Source organism: Tubulanus polymorphus, chromosome 3, assembly GCF_964204645.1.
Source record: "Tubulanus polymorphus chromosome 3, tnTubPoly1.2, whole genome shotgun sequence".
NCBI classification, from domain to species: domain Eukaryota; kingdom Metazoa; phylum Nemertea; class Palaeonemertea; order Tubulaniformes; family Tubulanidae; genus Tubulanus; species Tubulanus polymorphus.
In genome coordinates this window covers 26,899,943-26,917,005 of record NC_134027.1, presented here as the reverse complement: position 1 = coordinate 26,917,005, position 17,063 = coordinate 26,899,943, and the positions used below count along the sequence as shown (strand labels likewise).

The following is a 17,063-nucleotide window of genomic DNA, read 5'->3' as shown; positions in this document are numbered from 1 at the left end:
TTTTGGCGCCAGTGGGGTTCGAATCCCATATATATCCCCGTTCTACAATCAGTCCAAACCTAGGGTTAGGGTTAGTTCGTTTTACATCAGGCCAAGCGTAGGGTTATTAAGTTTTTAAAGCCTAGGGTTGCTATTTAATTTACGTCCATGTAGTCTCTCCTAAGTCACAGTGTTTATGCATTATCAATTTTCTTTGTTTTATGTTCCTATTGCGGATGTGTATATGATGGTGTATATAATATTATTTTGATGTCAAGGATGGAACGCAGTTTTATTCATTAAGGTCTATAGAAATAAATTTATCTTTGAATTGAACTTGTATATATCAGCGCCGCATGCGATTGAGTAGTAACCCCTGAATGTCACTCAGCTGTAGCCGGTTGTAACTGTTTTCGATTATTTGGTTGTTATTCCCAGTATTTCAACCATGGCAGGAGAAGATAAAGTCAGTCCGATAAAGTCATTTTTTGCTGGTGGTTTTGGAGGTGTTTGTGTGGTTTTCACTGGGCAACCGCTCGACACAATCAAGGTTAGTTTTTGACAGCTGTCTTTTTTAGTTTTCTGCTATTCATGTTGTATCCTATGTTTGCACTAATAACTCTGCTGAGTGATTGCTATTATTTGTGGTTTCAGGTTAGGTTACAGACTATGCCAATCCCTGCAGCTGGAGAAAACCCTGTTTATTCCGGTACTTTTGACTGTGCAAAGAAAACTATTCAACTAGAGGTACGCATGACGACATCGCAGAAAATAGAATTCGCTTGACAACGGCTCAACTTTCTCACTGAATGTATTGAAATATTTGATTGTATTATGAATTGATTACAGGGTATTCGAGGATTATATAAAGGTATGGCAGCTCCGATAGCCGGGGTCGCGCCGATATTCGCAATATGTTTCTTTGGTTACAATCTGGGAAAACAATTACAACAGAATAAACCAGGTGATAAACTAACGTAAGTTAAAGGGTCGTTCAATGTGGGTCGACTGCGACCCGCAATTCTTTCATTACATGTTTACGTAGTGGGGTTAAAATCAGCTACATTTCAACGTATCGAATATGCGTATAAATATTTGCGTCTAAGCAACTGGTCGTCTTTATTGTCATTTGTGTTTAACCCTTTCAGTGCTAGCTAATTAATACCCTAATGTGCTGAAGATAATTTGAAAATTCTGAAAAATTCCACCTTAGTGTGTTGAATAACGAGAATAGCACTATAGTGCATCTACACCATGGCGCGGTGTATCGTTAGTTACTAATATTTCACTATGTTTGACAGGTGCTGCCATCTTTCAGGAGAGATAATTAGTAATTACTAATTAAATCAATACACCGCAGTGCGATGTACTAGCAAAATCCATCACTGATTCGTACACCGCATTGCGGTGTAGACGCACTGAAAGGGTTAATGAACACTTTTTATTGAATTGCTTTTATTGAATGTCATTTGTCGATATCTTGTTTTCTCAATTCATTGCATGTCTAATCCTATGTATAAGTTTCTTATATGGTACAAAACATATAAGGTCAAGTTTTTTTTGTATACGCATATTTCAAATGAATATTTTATTTCCACAGTTATCAGCAGCAGTTTAAAGCTGGTTTATTAGCCGGATGTTTCACTACTGCTATTATGGCTCCTGGTGAACGTATCAAATGCCTTCTACAGGTATTAATAATCGCGATGCATTCAAACTCATTGTTATAAGTGAAAAACGTGTTCATCGCTTGATGAATCATTTTCAGGTTCAAGCAAATGAAAAAAACCCAAAATACAAAGGTCCAGTCGATGTAGTCAAACAGTTATACAAGCAGGGTGGCATCAGAAGTGTTTATAAGGGAACGTGTGCAACTTTACTACGTGGTAAATATCAGTTTCATTCGTAAAAAAACTGGATGCAATTACACAATATTAAAGAAAAATAACTTTGTTTCCTTTAGGTTGTATTCATTTCAACCTAGATCCAATTCCTTGGTTCAATTTGACTCAAATTAGGTATCAGTTCATTTCCAATGTTTTCACCAATGTAGATTGGAACTGATGATAACGTAATTGTTCGTATATTTAGATGTTCCAGCTACTGGTATATACTTTGCGTCCTATGAATTCTTCCAAGATCAGTTAACTCCTGAAGGTGGAACGTAAGTATCGTGTATAAACTCAGTCCTTTCAATGTCAGCGCCCACTTCATGTGTTTCGTGGTGATATTTCATAGCATTGTATTCTTAATAACTGTCTTAGTTTAAAGAATGAATTTGGGTTCATAGTAAAATGCTGGATTAATGATTTCGTTGCTATTTTAGTCGTAAAGATCTGGGTCCACTACAGATACTGTTAGCAGGAGGTGGAGCTGGTGTGTGTAATTGGGTCGGTGCTATTGCTCCCGATACTCTCAAGTCAAGATTACAAACTGGTAAAATACCTAAAACCGAACTGAATAAAAAACTGTTTAATTCATTATTATTTGGCAATAATTTCTCTATTTCTCATTTTCAGCTCCTGAAGGAATGTATAAACGTGGAGTTCGTAGTGTATTCGTAGATATCGTTAAAACGGAAGGACCAACTGCTTTATTTAAGGGTTTGACTCCAGTAATGTTGAGAGCGTTCCCGGCTAATGCTGTAAGTATCAATCAGCTGAGTACGATTGACAACTGCGCCAGATATCCCACCAGATGGCGTGCGCTACTTGATCAACCAATTAACTTTTATCTAGATTCAGCCTCCCACTACAGAATTTATTTCTATGTAAAAATAACTCAAAGAAAATTGTGGTCAAAATGCGGCATCGCCCTAATGCTTATTGTCGCCGACTGGTGGATCCTTGCTTGCCGCAAGTGGAACCCTCACTTTCCACAGTTGAGTCGTCGTTACTGATCTTCATTTTCTCTGTATTTTCAGGCATGTTTCCTGGGCTACGAAATGGCGATGAGAGCTCTCAATTACGTGTTCCCAAATCTATAAAAATCACTGTTTTTAGAGGAAATGATCAAATGTTTTTTGTATTTATTTTTGGAATACATATTCATGGAAATGCCATCCATGTCTTTCACAGTTTTATGCAATAAGTGAAACTGATATTTCTGAGCTGATGAAATAATCAGGGCCACTCGTTACGATAAAAAGGGACATTTTTTGCGGAAAATTTTTGTTCATTTCTATGCCAAATTTTTCATAGGGCTATAATGAAGAAGCTTGTACAGTCGGTATAGAAAACCTAAAATATCTGATCTTGCGTTGTATATCATGTAATTGTAATGCATATTTAAGGACCTTTCATCGTCCTATTTACTCAATTTTATCAGTTCTAAAAGATGTTGAAAAACTTAATCCTTACAGGAAGAAAAAGCCAATTTAGGACTAATTCATGGATAAGCAGTTTACATTTTGTATGATATATAACTCATAATTAAAGATAAATGCTGTTAGTTTGTACATTTGTATACCTCTAGGGCTACCCCTTGGCTATCCTTCAGAGAGTAGCTGTTAATTAATAGTTCGAATTAAAGTATTTATAAAGACAAACTGTCTTGTAAAATATTATTATTTTCTGGATGAATGTAGACTGTATCACTGAATGGCTACAGGCCTTTAACTGGACGAGCGATGAGAGATGTATGAAATATTGCTGTAAATCTTTAAAACTCTACCTCTGAATTCTTATAAATAACGAAGCACTTTTCGGTGCTTTTCGCAGTATTTGATTGAGTTGTTAATACAAACATGCAACTTTTATGTATCATTTGAAACAACGAGCATTTCTACTGAAATAGATGATTATTTAGCGGGAATTTGAATTCGGAGGACCATTATTTCTCCTATGCACATTTACTGTAGAAACTGTAAAGAAATATTCTAAATTCTAACATTATTATGCGGTGGTTTCCAATAATCTTGAGATGATGAAAGTTCACATTATTTGGAACGTGGTTCTGTACTGATGAATGTGAATATTGTTAGTTTCACCATAAGCACCAATAAAATGCTTTATAGTTTAGACTTTAACTTCGACTTGTTGTAGATATTGTTGTGGGTATGAAGCCAGGTAAAAAGACCAAAGACGATTGATGAAACCATTACTATATATCCGCAACCCGGAACGCCCCCTCAGCCCCTGGATGATCACTTTTTCGAAGGAACCCCTTTAGACACTGGTGTGAAGTCTGAATGATCACATCTTGAGGAAAAAAAGGAACATGACAAATTTCTTGTAAAAAACCATGATTTATTGTAGTCATTTACAAAGGACTGAAATTTAGAGGAAATTTGATAAATTTGCCAAATTTATGAGTTGATCTATCAGCAGTTCGACACAGAAACTGATTTCCATTTATATTGAATTCATATCCTTTTATCTCGTACGTGAAAACACTATTCTTCTTCGGTATAACTGAAAGAGAAATCTACAGTTAGATGCGCTGCCAGGCTCGGGATCTAGCTGCAGTTAGATGCGCTGCCAGGCTCGGGATCTAGCTGCAGTTAGATGCGCTGCCAGGCTCGGGATCTAGCTGCAGTTAGATGCGCTGCCAGGCTCGGGATCTAGCTTCAGTTAGATGCGCTGCCAGGCTCGGGATCTAGCTCCACAGTTTTCTGTTAGGTTTGATTCACTCCAATGTATGTAAACTGTGCCTCACTCGGTTAAGGTTGGACCTCGAATGTTGTTGACCCCCGATACTGAGTTGAGGATCAGAGAAAAAGAATCTTTCCAAAACAGTGTTTAACTCGCACATTATTATATTAATTGTTAACTGAGTTAACTGGTTGCAAATAAGGAGGAATCAAACACACCCGACTGGGTCCATATTCTTACCTTTTAACGTAATTGTTCGTATATTTAGATGTTCCAGCTACTGGTATATACTTTGCGTCCTATGAATTCTTCCAAGATCAGTTAACTCCTGAAGGTGGAACGTAAGTATCGTGTATAAACTCAGTCCTTTCAATGTCAGCGCCCACTTCATGTGTTTCGTGGTGATATTTCATAGCATTGTATTCTTAATAACTGTCTTAGTTTAAAGAATGAATTTGGGTTCATAGTAAAATGCTGGATTAATGATTTCGTTGCTATTTTAGTCGTAAAGATCTGGGTCCACTACAGATACTGTTAGCAGGAGGTGGAGCTGGTGTGTGTAATTGGGTCGGTGCTATTGCTCCCGATACTCTCAAGTCAAGATTACAAACTGGTAAAATACCTAAAACCGAACTGAATAAAAAACTGTTTAATTCATTATTATTTGGCAATAATTTCTCTATTTCTCATTTTCAGCTCCTGAAGGAATGTATAAACGTGGAGTTCGTAGTGTATTCGTAGATATCGTTAAAACGGAAGGACCAACTGCTTTATTTAAGGGTTTGACTCCAGTAATGTTGAGAGCGTTCCCGGCTAATGCTGTAAGTATCAATCAGCTGAGTACGATTGACAACTGCGCCAGATATCCCACCACGTGGTTCTGTACTGATGAATGTGAATATTGTTAGTTTCACCATAAGCACCAATAAAATGCTTTATAGTTTAGACTTTAACTTCGACTTGTTGTAGATATTGTTGTGGGTATGAAGCCAGGTAAAAAGACCAAAGACGATTGATGAAACCATTACTATATATCCGCAACCCGGAACGCCCCCTCAGCCCCTGGATGATCACTTTTTCGAAGGAACCCCTTTAGACACTGGTGTGAAGTCTGAATGATCACATCTTGAGGAAAAAAAGGAACATGACAAATTTCTTGTAAAAAACCATGATTTATTGTAGTCATTTACAAAGGACTGAAATTTAGAGGAAATTTGATAAATTTGCCAAATTTATGAGTTGATCTATCAGCAGTTCGACACAGAAACTGATTTCCATTTATATTGAATTCATATCCTTTTATCTCGTACGTGAAAACACTATTCTTCTTCGGTATAACTGAAAGAGAAATCTACAGTTAGATGCGCTGCCAGGCTCGGGATCTAGCTGCAGTTAGATGCGCTGCCAGGCTCGGGATCTAGCTGCAGTTAGATGCGCTGCCAGGCTCGGGATCTAGCTGCAGTTAGATGCGCTGCCAGGCTCGGGATCTAGCTTCAGTTAGATGCGCTGCCAGGCTCGGGATCTAGCTCCACAGTTTTCTGTTAGGTTTGATTCACTCCAATGTATGTAAACTGTGCCTCACTCGGTTAAGGTTGGACCTCGAATGTTGTTGACCCCCGATACTGAGTTGAGGATCAGAGAAAAAGAATCTTTCCAAAACAGTGTTTAACTCGCACATTATTATATTAATTGTTAACTGAGTTAACTGGTTGCAAATAAGGAGGAATCAAACACACCCGACTGGGTCCATATTCTTACCTTTGAGTTTGTCATCTTTCGTAATGAGTTTAAATGTATTTTTAGTTTCTTGAACCAGAATGCCCTCAGTTCCGATCAGTGATGAACATTTAGATTTAGTAACTTTCATATGACATCCGTGATAGTCGGCTTTCAGAAATGTCTCGAGCACTTGACTATTCTGAGGATTGAATCTAGAAATGAACAATAACTGATTTTATTAGTTTCAGAAAAATTCAGTTCAAGTATCCTGGGGACAGTTGCACAGTCGTGACTTAGGTTCAAAAGTCTTAAACCATTCTTGTTAGGCCTATATAAGCTAAACAACTAAGTTGGTCTTAGACTGGTCTCAAATCTAAGCCATGACTATGCAACAGGCCACTGGGTGCTGCTTGCACAGTTTTAAGTTTAGATATTACTCAACAGTGATAAATAACTTCATTTCAAAAGTGAAAATGAACGGACAACTTTGAAAATGGGTTCTGAATCATACTTATCAAAATTGACGAGATCGCACATATAATCGTTCCACAGTCCATTCATCGGTTCATATAATTCATATCTACAATGAAAATATACAAATATACCTCAATATTTCATTAATCATACGGCCTTCATTTCATGACTCCGATCTTACCTTCGACAATCTGCAGGTATTTCATAAATCTTCAGTTTCTTTTTCTCCTTAGATGAGAGCGATTTCTTTTTGCGCGGTAGAGGTGGTATTTTATTAGTCGCCGGATAGTTGCCCATGTAAAACGTTCTGAATCTGAATTGTTCGTCATCTATTTCAGACTTTGCTCCGCTGGTTTTCGATGACTCGATATGACGAAGCAAAAAATCTCGTATAAAGTTTTTACTGGATGAACCTTTCGGCTGAAATATACAAAATGATAACAAACTGAAGTTTTTTTCAATATAGATTAAGTAGACTAGGTCACAAAGTAATTACTGATTAGTCTGTATCCCCTCACGGCTCAAACCCATCGAGTTTTTGTAAGGGAACGAACCTGTACCTCATCTGGTTGTATTCAGACCACTTCATGACCTAGTTAGTTACCTAATCGTTGGTGGTAAGCTTTTAATAATCAGATGGGCATAGTTAGTTACCTAATCGTTGGTGGTAAACTTTTTATAATCAGATGGGCTTATAACATGTGGTTTGTGAAAATATCCGATCGTGAAACTAAACCACAGACCAGGTTACTGACTATTCATGACCTAGACCTGGAGGCTATTATTGACTTAAAATATATTAACTTAATATCATGCAGCAGCATTACTTACCTGAACTCCTATTTCCTTTCTGACCTTCGTCACAAATGCGGGTAAAGGAACATTCATTTTCAAATCTAAATGATATAGTACTGATAGCAATAAATTTTGATTGATTTAGAATGTTAGCATATACTACAACTTTTATGGACGATATGATAATAAATCATCCTCGTAAAGAGCTTAAATCAACAGTCACAATGTACCCTAACAGTAAATATTCATTTATCTACTAACAAAAAGGGACAAACCTTTAATCTTTGACCTTTTTTTACTAACGAAAATCTTTTTCCAACGCTATCAATAGGTAGCCATATTGAAAACTCCCTGTGGACGCCACGTGCAGTTGTTTACAACTTACAGCGGTTGACAGTTCGTTTAGGTTCGAACCCTGCGCTAGCCACTATATTCGCATGCCACAGTAGGAACATTCAGCAGTCTAGTTAGTTCATAGGTTCACCGCTAATCATATATATAGAGGCAGCACTTAACGGTTGAAATTTTACTATACTGGCAGCGGGCCGGACTCCACTGATAGAATTCTGCAATTCAGAATTGTACACAATACCGCAATGTAACTGATATACAATATAATGTATTTATTCATTGACAATCTATTTTGTAATGCGAGATGAGAGGAAGTTTTTCTGTCCTTTTGGAAATAAATCCCAGAGTCTTTTTGGAAATACGTGAATTGTGAGATTTCTTGAATAAGAATCTCGACTCTCGAGGATGATGTTTGACGTTTGAATCGCGTTTGCGCGATGTTTTCTTTTGAAAATGAATTATAAACCCTTTTTACTCTCAATGACCGATACTTCGTGGAAACAGTGAAGGAAATTAGACCGCATCGCGCGCGCTACTGCGTGATGAGAAATCTTAACATCCGCCTAGCCGCCCGGGCAATATCGGTTATACGGAAGGTGACCGTATTGATCTGGTTCTTTTGTTTAGAATTGATTAATTAGAAACTGCTGTGGGTAATTATGACAGATACAACAATGTAGCCCGGGGCGACGATGACTCTATGTATGTTGTATCCTTGTTTGAACACGCGTGACATTGATGGACAATAGACTCAGTCAATTGTGGGTATAACGGTTCAGTGACGACAGGTGATATAACTCATTCCGACGACACTGATGCCGCCGCCGCCGCTCTGACTCATCCAGGATGCTGAAAATATTCAATAAATCAATTAAAGATTGATCACCCTAAATATACGTCCTGTTGTCTACGAATGTAGTTAATTGGCTCGCGCCGGCAGCGGCATGCGAAGAATGTAGCCATCGGCCCAGGATAAGTGCCATCGTTATAACTGGGGCTATCAAAGCAAAGTCACTCCCTTCCTATAGCACCCTTTATAAAAAAGAATATGACAGAATTAGCTTCAGTTTTGAGTCTCATGTTGCGATATCATTGTCAGTAAATGATACTGGTTAGGCCTGGGCTTCACCACCCAGTCCTGTAGTGTGGCTGTCTCCACAGTGATCTACGATCCTAGTGAACCCACCCACCCAGGTGGTACATCAGACAATGTGCTAAGGTTCTTGATGAAGCCTTGGCGTTCTAAAAAATGCATGGCATTCGCAGGACGCTTGTCGAGGGTGTGTGATTGTTTTACAGCTTGGTAGTAAGGCCTAACCCTGGTTAGTTAGTTACGGTACCTAATCAGATGGGCTTATACCAACATTGTGGTTTGTGAAAATATCCGATCGTGAAACTAAACAGACAGATTACTGACTAACCCCCGGTAAGTAAATTTTCTAAAATTCTAATTAATTTATTCGCGCCTTACTGTATGGGTAAGCATAAGTATCGGACTGAATAGACGCAAAAAATGGGGAATTTTGAATACTACACTGAATCGACAAGGACAAGGTATATTGATTTTTGTACCGATAAGACAAGCCCTCTCCACTTTACACTTGGTTGTATGAAGTCGATGACATCCAATTTCCACCACTTAACGAGGGTTAGGAGAAATGTCAACATCGACGAAATTTTTTTTTTGTGTTATAATTAAAATCATTCTCATGAATTTGATATTTTGGAATAATGGTGACACAAAGCAAACAGATTGCGGACACTTATATTTGCATTGTTTAATTAAGGTAAATATTATAATGTGGTATTATGAGACTGTGTAAACACTATGTCACTTGGGGCTTCACAACTGATTAAAAAAATTCCATCCAGCTATTTCTACAATTGATTTTCATTGTTAAATATAAAGCGATGTTTTCGTACAAAAATTGATATCAAGTAAGGTCAATTTATTAGTGGTACATTGAGCTAAATTGAAATGAATGGTATCTTCAAAAATATTTGTGTCATAGATGACAAATTCGTTATTTTTGTTGTCGACAGCTCGACGCTTAGTAATGATTTATTTCATGGATTAGTGTAAATCCTTTCACGCGTCGCAATACGCTGTTTTTCAAGGCAATTTAAGGAAATCCTGATTGATGTATTTTTTTTGCGCTGAGCCGCCGAGGACAGAGTCTGATGATTAAACGCGGAATTAACCTGACGTAGTCTCTAACACAACTCTTTTTTATTTCCTCTGCTCGCAGTGTTCTGGGCAACACGGTTCCCTGGCATGAATCAATATTTTTTCTATGTTATTGAAAGCAGCCTGTCTCCACATTTAGGGTTTGACAGAGACAGCCAGTCTACTTTACCGCAGCTATCTATAAACGAAATCAATATTCGCTGAAAATCAGCAGTTAATGGGTAAGAAATTAGATTAGATTTGTTATTTCAACCATTTTATCAAACGCAGTCGTTGTGTTAGTGCAGTTAATTTGGTTATATTCGTGTTGATGATTTATTGTGCGTCATGCATTCCACTACATTCTATACTCCAATGAGCAGCCAGAAGTTTTCAGAAGTTCTAAACCAGTATGATTTCATCTCATATCGATATTTACTAAAATCGATATTACTACTATTGATATCACTATGCTTCCAGTTTATTGGAACCAAATTAGAAATTGTTATCAATAATGATAAGTCTTTATTTCAAATACAAAGAAAAATAGAGAAAAATACAAAAATATTTCTCAATTCGGTGATAATTTTGATCGTATATCACAAAATGCTGAATAAATGTTGATTAAGTTGTTGAATCGATTCTGGTCATAGACATCGCATATTTTTTGTCCAATAAACCAAACGCTATTCTATCGAGAGAGAACCTTTTTTGTCGCTTTTTTTCTAGAAAAAAAAAAAAACTCAATTCAAATTCTTTGTTTGCATTGTACGAATTTTTATGGAAATTAATCTATTGTTTAGAACGTTTGGTTGATAAATTTTAGTCTATAATTATCTTGTAATTATCTTCTAAATTGTGTTTTGTCATTGAATATGTCGTACAATGTAAGACCCACCCATTGCCGACATTATGTCGCCTGTATCTCAGTTGTTTGGGCAGATGTAAGGTAATCTTTATGATCAATGATTCTCCCTTCAGAGTTCTCTCTACTCTTCCCAATACACACACGCTCACGTTTATGATCGGAAATATCTAGTAGAATACTCCGGAATATTTCATCGAAATACAGAACAGGTAAAAAAAGATTTTCCTAAATTTCGCTATAATTTGTCGTTCTACTAAATGATGTCGATGATTTTTCATTTTTTTGACATGAATTTGTCGAGAAACGGGTGAGTGAAATTGGGAGCTGCAGTGACATCTTTTTTTCTCTAGAGTCAAATTCAGAAGTTCTAAACCATCTCATTAACGTAACCCCCATTGTGATATCTGATTATTTGACTGATCAAACTTGTAGTGAATAACCTAAAACTTGAATGTGTCTAGAAGTTTCTACTTTTCTAAACACTGTAACTTGTCAGACTGAGTGGGAATCTTATCAATGGTTGTTGAAACAACTGAATGTGTAAGTGAAGGTGATAATACCCCCCCCCTCGGTCTCGTGTGATCAGCCGTATTAAAACCAGCGACGTATGTACGAATGGCGCCATCAAGTGTTACATCAAATAGCTGTGTGAAAAAACCATCGCTGTTTGACTGATAGTGCGGCGGCGGAGTTTACTCAGTGGTAGAGATTGTACTAGATAAAGAAAATGATGACACGCCAACCTAAAAACGCATAAAACACACATTAATGGCACCAGGAATTCATTGAATACCAGGAACCTTAATCAGCTGTGTCAAATAGCTTTTATATAGAATATATCAGATTAAATGCTTTCATTAAATAGATACATTAGTTGTTGTATATGGTTTCTGGACAGCAAAATAACATGCAATTTATTAATAAGCAGACGTTGTATAAAGCCTGAAGGGAATTAAAGCCTGCAGCCGTATTTACAGAAATCATTCGACCAGAAATTTAAATTTGCTACAATCAGTATAATGATTAGATCGGTCAATGGTTTATTGATAAACTACTGGCTGTTTATTGATTTAAACTAATGAAATCCTTGCTTCGCGATGGATTCCTTTGTTTCAATTATTCGCCGTGAATTTTGCTGATGAAAACGTTGTAGAAATTGATCGAATTCTATAATGAATTTACGACTCGTTCAGGTAGAGATGAGAGATCGAGTCGTATTCTCAAGGGCTGCGTCGCTCTTCCGGGGGGCAATGCTCACACAATCGAAACTAACAATAGCATAAATAGTTCAAGATCATGTACGAGACATTTTTCACCCCTCATATACACAATATGTGGAGGATGCTTGAATTATTCCAATCCAATCGTGTTTTCCTCAAAATCACAGTCAAGTTTCTTGTTCCACATTGACATGATTAGGTTTGATATGAGTAATACGCGAGGCCCGGTTTACTACGTATGATATTTTAACAAAAGGTGTCCAACAAAATGAAATGAAACCAGTTTGAACTGATTCATAATAATATGAAAAATCCCACGCTGAGAATAAAATAGAGTCCGAAATGTTTCCTCGAGCTGATAGCAGCTAATACAGTCGGTTGACTATATCCCAATAGTCATGTTCAGCTGAATAGCGATGTTGTCACAAAATGGTGAGTTGTACCATAGACTCTAATAGAGTTCATGGTTACACATATACAATCCAGAACAGAGAGAGTAATTAAGGGATGAGGTGTTAAGATACAAAGTGATACATTATAAATAATTCATATTCTCATTACAGTCGTATACATATAACTATTGAAATATTTAGAATTCATTTAGATTATGACAATGATCTCCATACATATGTATGGAATGACCCAGAGATGTGATGCTGGGTCAAGTTGCATAGTTGTGACTTCAAAGGTGCTCTTAAATCTTTAGACTAGTCGTGAGGTTAGTGATCTGACTGGTGTTTATCTCTCTCTTCTCTGGGGCCCAGTCACGACTCTGCTCTCGGCCGACGACGGCTCATAAAATCAAAGTTCATTTTGGAGTCTGATTTCAAAGTCGATTAACAACATGTAAATGACTCTGATTGCGGATAATGAACTGGCGTCTGAATTGACCGGATGACCAGTCATTGTTAAACCACTCTTCTCTTTACACCTCTAATAGAGCGTGCGCTCGGTTCGGTGAAGGTTTGACGCCAGTGTTTGTCTGTAATCACCGGTATTCTACCGATCTCAGTCGCCAACAGATGCACGTTAATTACAGTTTATAGAAGTGAAACTGTTGCGCTAATTATCGTCGACACAACGGGACACCGTGTATTGATGAATATAGTCCGTCTGCTCTAGAGGACCGCAGCGTCTGCGGCGCGCCGGTTTATTTAAGTTCCCTATCGGCAGAAGTTTGACAATCTCACGAGGCATGAAATATTCATGGGTCTAAAGGACCGCGGCTCGGGTATCAGTTGAGTGGACGGTATTTTTCGTTGTTGTAATGCTGACTGAATAGCCTACAGCCGCGCTGCGATGTCTTTGTCACAGCAGAGATCCTGATAAATCATGCACAGTGTCATCGATACTTTCACTAATTCAGCTCCTGCTTTACAAATTAGTCATAAGATAAGAATACTAGATATTCGTACACTGCTAGAATTCTGATAGAGGGTACTCACTCACATCACGTAGGACGTACTCGTTACTGTGTGACATGCAGTAGTTACCGAGGGAAATTGTTGCGGGAATATCTGTTGATTTTGCTCGTCATTTTATTTCCGTTTTCTAATAACTTTTGTTAGAAAGAATCAGAGAGAGAGAGAGAAAGAGGGAGAGAGACGTTGTAGCTGTTTCTGTTACTAATTCATATTCTCTCATTCTCGATCCCTCACCACATAGTTTAGCCGCAATGAAATACGGTGTGCGGAATCTGGATATCAGAAGTACAAAATGTATCACTCAATAATTGATAGTTGAAAATCCTCTCAAAAATGATTATCAAAATTTATCAAATATAGATATAAGACTTATGAAAGATATTTGATGTGTCAATCTTTATTTTGAAACGCCGGTATTGATAGTGCACATCGACTCACACACAACCCCTTACCGTGACACATCACTATTATAGAAATACATCAAAAAACTAAACGAGCAGTTGACATTTTGACCCAACCACGAGAAACCAACAAGAAACCAACAAGATCTTATATACGTTTTTTCATTACATAATTGGAGATTTTGGTTTCAGTTCGGGTATACAATCTTGCGGCAAGTATAAATAAGGTTTCAGCGTTATGGACAGGAGTAAGCACTGATAGTGAAGCTCTACTTGTTGTCAAACCGATAGTTTTTCTCTCATCTTTAGCTTATCATATTTTTGTGTGATTAATTTGTGGTATGAGTCATCATTGTCATCGCGTTGTCAGGATAGATTTCACTGTATCTCACATAGAATTGACTAATCCTTCCCTTCACCCACCGCCTAGCTCCGAGTCGAGTTGTCTTTAACTGCGATCCTACGACGGACGAACGTTTATTGATCTCTGTATTTTATAAACCCCGATACACACACAATAGATCCCTGTCCCAATCAATACTATACCTATTGGCATGGAGACAATTTTCTTCTTCATTCTTCGCGTATCGCGGAATCTGGAATTCTATCTTTATTGTAACTGCTGTAATAGTATTATTTTCAACAGTAGCACTAACACGAAGAAAGCAATCCGTTAGGATTGATGATTGTACGGATAAAACATTATATCTTTTGATCAACACGATCGCTGGATCTCATTTCAAGATGTTATATTCTAATGCTAACATTTCTAATGATATTATGAGTCATATTTGACTAATTTCTTATCGACCTGTATTCCAGGGTGGTCGAATTTAACCTGCGTATGTTAAAAAAGTAATTACATTTAGCACCGAGGAGGACCCCTAGTATTCTGTGCGTAATAATAAATCCAAGTTCTTATGTCTGGGCACTTATGTTACAATATGGATTGCTAAGTACCGTCTATTATCATTGACTTCTTGATCTACTGTCTCGAGTTGGTCATCTTTAATCTCGCTCTTCGGGTGGAAGGCTCAAGTCAATGTGTCATACATCCGGTACTATCAGTAAATAGCAGGCAACGAGTTCCGTTTTTGAAATAATGGCACTTGACGATATCGTATTGTTTGCATCTGTTCCAACTGGATTCTAAGTAGAAATGAATGTATCGTATAAAGTTGTAGTTTGATTAAAAAAAATCAGTAAAAAAGTATCGAAGGATTTAAAAATGTTGCATCAAGTTTAAGAATCTGTTTGATGCTTTTGATGTTGTTTTTGCTTTAATCATGTTGAACTCTTGAGTGTCGAACCGTTTTCAGTTTTCTGTATCTCAGATGGATTACTCTAATCTCTCACTTGCCGATGATAATTTCATCTTGTTGGATTATGATTACGTCCTAGTGACGTTAATGTACTGTTGGTAAGTTCTAGATTGTTATATCACAGTTTGTCATGAATAAATCCTTATCTGAATGCGTTCAAAATGTGCAGCATTGAAAGCTATGTAAAGCCAGGAGGCGTAGATCAGGACAGCCAGCGACTCAATGTGACGCAATTCACTGTTACTGACAATCACCAGTCAACCTTCGCACCTTTGCGACCGCCAGCCACGCTAGTTGCAAAGCTATGTCACACGCGATGTAAAGTGCCAGTTTGCGACCAGTTGCAAACAATCGCATCACAATCGGTCGCAAGTCGACCTACACCCGCCTTTAGTATAGTTCAGTCAGTTGCACATTACTGAACTATTCAGATATTGTAATTTCATTGATAAACTTTAGATATTTTGAAATACTATTAAAGAACAGCTATTGAGATCTAGAAAAACCCGTTTACTCGTGGTGTTGATTCTGTTTCTGTTGTTCTGTTTCATTCGCTGAATGTGTTAATATTCTGTCGTTGTTTCTCATTGCGTGGTTCACTGTAATTAATCTGATTGATGACTCTCCGTGACATTTCATCTGTGACCTGCACATTTTATTCCGCAGTCGTCTCCACACAACATACAGAAATCTCCCACCTAACTCTCTGCTGATAGACATTCATTCACGAAACTTTCCAATTCCCTGATCCAACTCGCAAACTACAGTCCCAATCTGGTGAGTTCCCTGATTCTCAACTCGGTGAAATATTCTCAACAGTCCCAACACTAGGGCAGGGTGGCCATTGACCTGGAAAACCTGGAAAAACTGGGAAAGACCAGGGAAAACTCTTGACAAATCTTTTACAAAAAAACCTGGAAAACTCAGGGAATTCGGATATACTATTGACCAAACGTTTTATGTCAATAATCCGTGAAGAAATGAATAGATTGTTACATTTTAAACAAAGAAATTTCTCTTATTTACTGAGTGCATTTGGAAAGCTCTGGGAATCTGTAGATGAGTGGGAAAGTGGCCGCCCTGTAGGGGGAGTTTACTGTAGAATATTCTTACAACAAGGGATATGCCTGTAAGTTTGGGAATGGACTCTTGATTTTAAAGAGTTGACAGATTGGGTAATGATTGCTCGACTGCGGGGAGCGGTAAATGTCGAGGGGAATCTGTAAAATTATACGAACGACTGGTGAATAAAATGTTATTAACATCAGCAAGCAGCAATCAACTGATTAGATTTAGCCCAAATTATCGTTCGTGTCTGTAATAAGACACGTGACACTTGTTGAGAGACCAGCATGTTGAGTAGCTTTCAAATGATGTAATTTTACCCCACAATGTAAGCAACAATAATGAAATATAGCTGACAAGTAACATATTAGTGCAACTATATAATTGAAGCACGGTTGATGGGGGTTTCATCGCCGAGGGGTATTCATTATTCCCAACAGATTATGTTTACACAGTGTACATCTTTTTTCTTCTAATAAATGTGACCGTGAATATGTGTGTGATGTGTCAGTGGTGTGGAAGAGCAAGGAATGGTCATCTCCAGTGAAGTCGAGGATACTTGATTCTTTGATTGAGTGCACACAGTTATCTGTGGTGCTATATTTATTCATTTGATGGGGTTTTCTATGTATTGTACATAGTAACTAGATCGACTCGGATGTCAGTAAAGAATTGACTTGTCAATG

At 37.6% G+C, this 17,063-nt stretch overlaps 3 protein-coding genes across 3 annotated transcripts; 2 read left to right on the top strand and 1 right to left on the bottom strand.

Annotated features, from left to right (window-relative positions):
• Nucleotides 1-357: 357 nt before the first annotated feature.
• LOC141901226 (mitochondrial carnitine/acylcarnitine carrier protein-like) lies at nucleotides 358-3,992 on the top strand. The gene is made up of 9 exons (XM_074788336.1): nucleotides 358-529; nucleotides 634-726; nucleotides 829-956; nucleotides 1,580-1,670; nucleotides 1,748-1,865; nucleotides 2,071-2,143; nucleotides 2,306-2,415; nucleotides 2,499-2,623; nucleotides 2,903-3,992. The coding sequence occupies exons 1-9, from the start codon at nucleotides 428-430 to the stop codon at nucleotides 2,963-2,965; spliced, it is 903 nt and encodes a 300-aa protein (XP_074644437.1). The 5' UTR covers nucleotides 358-427; the 3' UTR covers nucleotides 2,966-3,992.
• Nucleotides 3,993-4,036: 44 nt separating this feature from the next.
• On the top strand, nucleotides 4,037-5,479 carry LOC141902260 (mitochondrial carnitine/acylcarnitine carrier protein-like). Its single transcript, XM_074789906.1, has 4 exons — nucleotides 4,037-4,046; nucleotides 4,840-4,912; nucleotides 5,075-5,184; nucleotides 5,268-5,479. Exons 1-4 carry the CDS (start codon nucleotides 4,037-4,039, stop codon nucleotides 5,477-5,479), a joined length of 405 nt encoding a protein of 134 aa, XP_074646007.1.
• A 278-nt stretch (nucleotides 5,480-5,757) lies between these two features.
• LOC141902536 (ribonuclease P protein subunit p29-like) lies at nucleotides 5,758-7,895 on the bottom strand. The gene is made up of 6 exons (XM_074790310.1): nucleotides 7,835-7,895; nucleotides 7,596-7,660; nucleotides 6,946-7,184; nucleotides 6,802-6,870; nucleotides 6,330-6,502; nucleotides 5,758-5,909 (listed from the first exon to the last, which is right to left on the bottom strand). Exons 2-6 carry the CDS (start codon nucleotides 7,650-7,652, stop codon nucleotides 5,758-5,760), a joined length of 690 nt encoding a protein of 229 aa, XP_074646411.1. The 5' UTR covers nucleotides 7,653-7,660; nucleotides 7,835-7,895.
• Between the last annotated feature and the right edge of the window lie 9,168 nt (nucleotides 7,896-17,063).